Genomic DNA, 5,372 nt, shown 5'->3' with positions numbered 1-5,372 from the left:
TACCGATATATATAGTGGACTAAGGTTCGGGGGTTTTTGTTATGGTTTTTTGTGAATGAATCCGTCTTTTTATTACGGGTTTTAAAATTTATATTTCATTATAGTTTTATTTGTTAAATGAAAGTTGTGAAACCGTCTTTTTATTAGCTGGTTTTTTATTTATATTTCATTGTAGTTTGAATTGTTAAATTGTAAGTGGTTTTGCGCGCTTATTTTAGTCATTTTTATGAGGGAAGTCATCGGGAAGAAAGGGTAAGTTTACTGTCTGTGTTTGAATATATATATATATATATATATATATATATATATATATATATATATATATGTGTGTGTATATATATATATATGTATATATATATATATATATATATATATATATATATATATATATATATATATATATATATATTATATTTATATATAAATATATATATATATATTGGAGAGAGAGAGAGAGAGAGAGAGAGAGAGAGAGAGAGAGAGAGAGAGAGAGAGAGAGAGAGAGAGAGAGAGAGAGAGAGAGAGATATGAATCTAAGGTAAAAATTTCAAGACTATAACATTGCATAATCTCTCACTCTGCCTCCTGTCACTAGTACGGAAGTTCAGATAATGGTAGAAGCATCGTTTTTTTTTCCGCACTCACCCTGATTACCTCCTCTGAATGAAGATGCTGCTGTTGCCTCAGAATGAGATGATGCTGGTGCCTGGTAATCAGTAACGACATCCTGTACTTTCTCTCCTCATTTGCCGGTCGTGCTTTGAGAATGGGTCGCCTCTCTCTCGTCGCTGCGTTAAGGTCTGATGGAAGACGTTAGTTAGAAAGCAAAAAAAAAAAAAATACATCTGAAGAGGTAGCTGAAGGAGGAGTAGGAAACGGAGGAGGAGGAAGAGAGAGGTTGAGGGATCGTGCAACACCACCGTAAAGGTGCCTCTGTAATTAGTGTACCGGCGGTTGCCTGTGATAAGACCAATCATGTCGTGTGAATTTTTAACGAGGAACGTGGACACTATCATCTGGCAGTTTATCACCGTCGCCATGCAAGAGTGCCAACACGCAAAGGAGGTGGCATTAGAGAAGAAGACGGGTGGGAGTGAAGACGAGTCTCTCTCTCTCTCTCTCTCTCTCTCTCTCTCTCTCTCTCTCTCTCTCTCTCTCTCTCTCTCTCTCTCTCTCTCTCTGATGTAACAGTGTTTCTGTATTTCATTTAGGATCTTCCCATATCACAATATTGGCCAGACAACACAGGTCAAATTCTAATATGGCTGCTGCTTCTAGAAAAAAATGCTAATAATAATAATAATAATAATAATAATAATAATAATAATAATAATAATAATAATAATAATAATAATAATAACAACAACATACAGTTACCATCCGATATGTGTGTAACAGTATCATTGACATCCGAACTGTAAATTGTCAATTCCCTGTTGTACTACCGTCTCATGGACCTTTCATTTGGATCCGGGAAATATTTGAGATTTATCTCTAGGATCATCGAGGAATTTCCGGGAATTTTCTGAAATTTAGCTCTTGGATCATTGGGGAATCTAATGTACAATTGGAATTTCTCTCTTGGGTCCATTGGGAATCATCTGAGATCTATCTCTTGGATCATCGAGGAATTTTCTGTACAATCATCGAGGAATTTCTCTCTTGGATCCATCGGGAATTATCTGAGATCTATCTCTTGGATTATCGAGGAATTTCTCTCTTGGATCCTACAGGAATTTTCTGTAAGATAGTCCATGAGTTTTCCATAGGATTATCTAAGAATCTTGACTTGGATTCGGTCGGAAATTTTCTCTACGATTATCCAGGAATTTTCACTTAGTTTCTCCGGAAAATTTCTCTTGGATTTTACTGTAATTTTCACCTGAATCCTCCTGCATTTGACTTTTGGATCTTCTGGGAGTTTTTAAATTGATCCTTAGAGTATTTTCTCTAGGATCCTCCTGTAATTTTTTTCTGAATTTCCCTGGAATATTTTCCTTTCTATAGAAGATTTTTCCCTCTTTTTTCCTGCGGAAATTTCTGCTCGTGTAAGAATTGTCTGCTGATTCTTGCTGTAGTTTTTGCTCACCTGCAGAAATTGCATATATGATTTTCCAGTAATTTGTTGGGCTGCCTATTGAGAATTTTCCTTTGGCCTTTAATAAGATCCTTTGTCAGTTAACTTTTTGTCCTTACATGAATTTTGTCTTGGTTCCTCAAGAGCTTTTTATTTTTACGAAATGGGTCTCTTTAAAGATTCCTCTTTGATTAAGATGAGAAATATCTCGTTGGCGCTTTGAGAATTTCTTGTATTTTCCAGGAATTTCCATGTGATTTTCTTTTCGACTTGGAGTTATCTAGTATTGAACTAATAACATCGTTATCCAATCATGAATTATATTATCAATAAAATCCTTAATTGGATCTAAATAAAGCTAAATGATCTCACACAACATTTCAAGTACCTCTTTTTTATTTATTGTATATATTTCCTCAAGTGGTTGTATTAAGAAGTGAAAAGTATTTTCTTCTCTCAGAGCGTAAAGGATTTTTGTATCTGTAAAGTCCAATAAGTAGACATTCATCATTGCATTAAAATTTGTCATTCACCATTGTATCTAAGTTCTTGATACAAGATTTCGAAAGACTGATTCGCAAACAGTTGAACCGTCTCGCCTTTTTTCTCCTTTATATCCTGCACCATCATTACATCATCATTATCATCACTGTCTTCCACCTCCGATGCGTCTCATCGACATTTTATTATTATTATTATTATTATTATTATTATTATTACTTGCTAAGCTACAACCCTAGTTGGAAAAGCAGGATACTATAAGCCCAGGGACCCCAACAGGGAAAATAGCCCAGTGAGGAAAGGAAACAAGGAAAAATAGAATATTTTAAGAATAGTAACATTACCTCTGATTATTGAAGTTTCAACCTTCGGTATCATTATCATCTCATTTTCACACTTACTTTTACCTCTTCTGCAAATTTTTCGAATGCGAGGATAAGGGCAAATCAAGACTGATATTTTGAGTGGGATGTTGAAAACCCTCACTATCATAATCACCTTTAAGATTTCTTGGGGGAAAGGGGCATATTTCATCATCTTTATTTTTACCATAATTGTTTTTTTTTTATATATATTTTGTTATAGATGGAGTGGGATTCGATAGCCTATCAACTGTTTGTCTTACATTAAAATCTACGCTATAATACCCTTTTGTATTTTCTCCTCTTCCTTTTTAATTTAATATCCCATATTTCTTTCTTGAAGGAATCTTTTTTCTTCCTCTTCCCAAAATTTCTTTCTTTTAAGAATCCTTAATTCTTCCTCTTCCCAAAATTTCTTTCTTTATGAAATCTTTTTTCTTAATCTTCCCAAAATTCCTTTCTTTAAGGAATCTTTTTTCTTCTTCTTCCCAGAATATCTTTCTTTAAGCAATCTTTTGTTTCTTTCTCTTCCCAAAATTTCTTTCTTTAAGCAACCTTTTTTCTTCCTCTTCCCGAAATTTTTTTCTTTAAGAAATAATTTTTCTTCCTCTGCCCAAAATGTCTTTCCTTAAAGAATCTTTTTTCTTCCCCCTCCCAAAGTAGATTTTCTCTCATGTTAGCATTCCGGAACTGGGCGGATTACGAGCCCTGTAATTGGTGCAGGTGCGAGAATTCTACTCTGAATTACGCACTTGCAATGTCAGGCTAAAATAAGCACTTACGAAAAATACTTGTTGAGTCTATTGTAACTCAAATTAGTTTTCCCCCGTTGTTACCTGGCTGCTTTCTTTCTTCGTTTGTTTTATTATCTTTATACCCATTTCTATATTCACATGTCCCCTTTTGTGTTCCACATCTACATTAACACCTTATATGTTCCATGTATATACTTGATTATATATTTATCTATTCACAATCCTTTTGACTTTCAAAACACTTATAAACCTGACATTAGATTCCTCGAAAATTATTTATAAAATTTTCATTGATCTTTAACAGTGGATCCTTTTCAGTTCCTCGTTTAAAGGAATGAAAGCTTACGCTTATCTCAAGAGTCAAGAAGAAGGAGCGGCACCAGCTGGTATATCGTGCCAAATCGTAGAAACTCTCGTGCATCATGCGACGCGTATCGCACAAGGAAGCGTTGGTTGTGACACTCCAACTCACGGAAGCCTATAGTAGTTTCTCTCTCTCTCTCTCTCTCTCTCTCTCTCTCTCTCTCTCTCTCTCTCTCTCTCTCTCTCTCTCTCTCTCTCTCTCTCTCTCTCTCTCTCTCTTGATGATGTTCGTTTCCGTGATAATTGCTAGAAGAATCAAAGCCAAGACAGCTGAAGCTTAAAGCCTATATATCTCATGATTTTCGTGAAACCGAAAGAATGGACTTTTTTACCATCTCATTATCTTAGGTATTAGAACGGGAAATCTCCATTCTCATATTAAACTGATGTTTCTTTAGCGATGAAAATGTGACATCGAAATACACTTTCAGTCCACACTTGTTCATTAACAAGATGGAATATCTTTTGTAGTGTCGTGTGTTTTCTCAAGATTGTGTATAACGATAAGAGAACAATACTTTGTTTTATTGCATGGGTCTGAATATTTTTGGCCACCAGACTTTTTTTCTGGTTTGTCTTTTCCATGTATAATAATGTACAATTGTTAAATTAGGTAATTTTCTTTGAAAATGGTTAGCTCTAGATACCAAACACAGTCGCATTCATTCATACTTCATATGTTAATTCGAGGATGGGCCCCTGAACAGAAACTTCCACAAAGCTGATTTATGAACCTTCCATTCAACCCTTTCTAAGTATTTCTTCTCTCCTCCTTCCAAACAGCTCAGAAAGGTAAATTTTTTTCACAACTCAATCTTCCAAATGACAACACCATCTAAAAAACACCGGTTCCTCATTTTACATTCACTGCCTTTTCAACTTCTACTTATTTTTGCATTCCTTATCATCTTATAATCTATGCACAGTTCATCAAGGCAGCTTCAACCTTCATCCTCTCATCTATATTCAACAATCCAAATACAGTTCCATAAAAGAAAGTTAGTTTAATAGTCCCGTTACATATTACCTCTGGCTTCCTGCAACTCTCCGAGCCCATTCCCAGTATTTTGCAATTATCCAGCTACCTTCTTTGCTTCATCATTATGTATTGTATTTACTCCGAAATACCTAAATGAAATCAACTGTTTTCATTCTTCCACCATCCATATAAATTTACTTACCCTCTCCTGTTTTCAATTTACTCATACAGTATAACCTTACTTTTTCCCCCATTTACACTTACTTTTTCTTTTGCAAATACTGGTCTTGGCCTTTATTAGTTTCTGCAGTTTCTCATCACTATTGCCAGTCAGT

The 5,372-nt window shown here is 34.8% G+C and overlaps 1 protein-coding gene across 1 annotated transcript in view; it reads left to right on the top strand.

Moving 5' to 3' along the window:
* Positions 1–5,050, top strand: part of LOC137644567 (aryl hydrocarbon receptor-like) — a 283,269-nt gene extending 278,219 nt beyond the window's left edge. The window contains exons 4-5 of the mRNA XM_068377527.1: positions 4,000–4,143; positions 4,985–5,050. Coding sequence (XP_068233628.1) covers positions 4,000–4,143; positions 4,985–5,050 — 210 coding nt within the window. The remainder of the gene's footprint in view (positions 1–3,999; positions 4,144–4,984) is intronic.
* Positions 5,051–5,372: the final 322 nt, after the last annotated feature.

This window comes from Palaemon carinicauda, chromosome 7 (assembly GCF_036898095.1).
Source record: "Palaemon carinicauda isolate YSFRI2023 chromosome 7, ASM3689809v2, whole genome shotgun sequence".
NCBI lineage: Eukaryota > Metazoa > Arthropoda > Malacostraca > Decapoda > Palaemonidae > Palaemon > Palaemon carinicauda.
The sequence above is the reverse complement of the archived record's forward strand: the minus strand, read 5'-3'. Positions and strand labels throughout refer to the sequence as shown.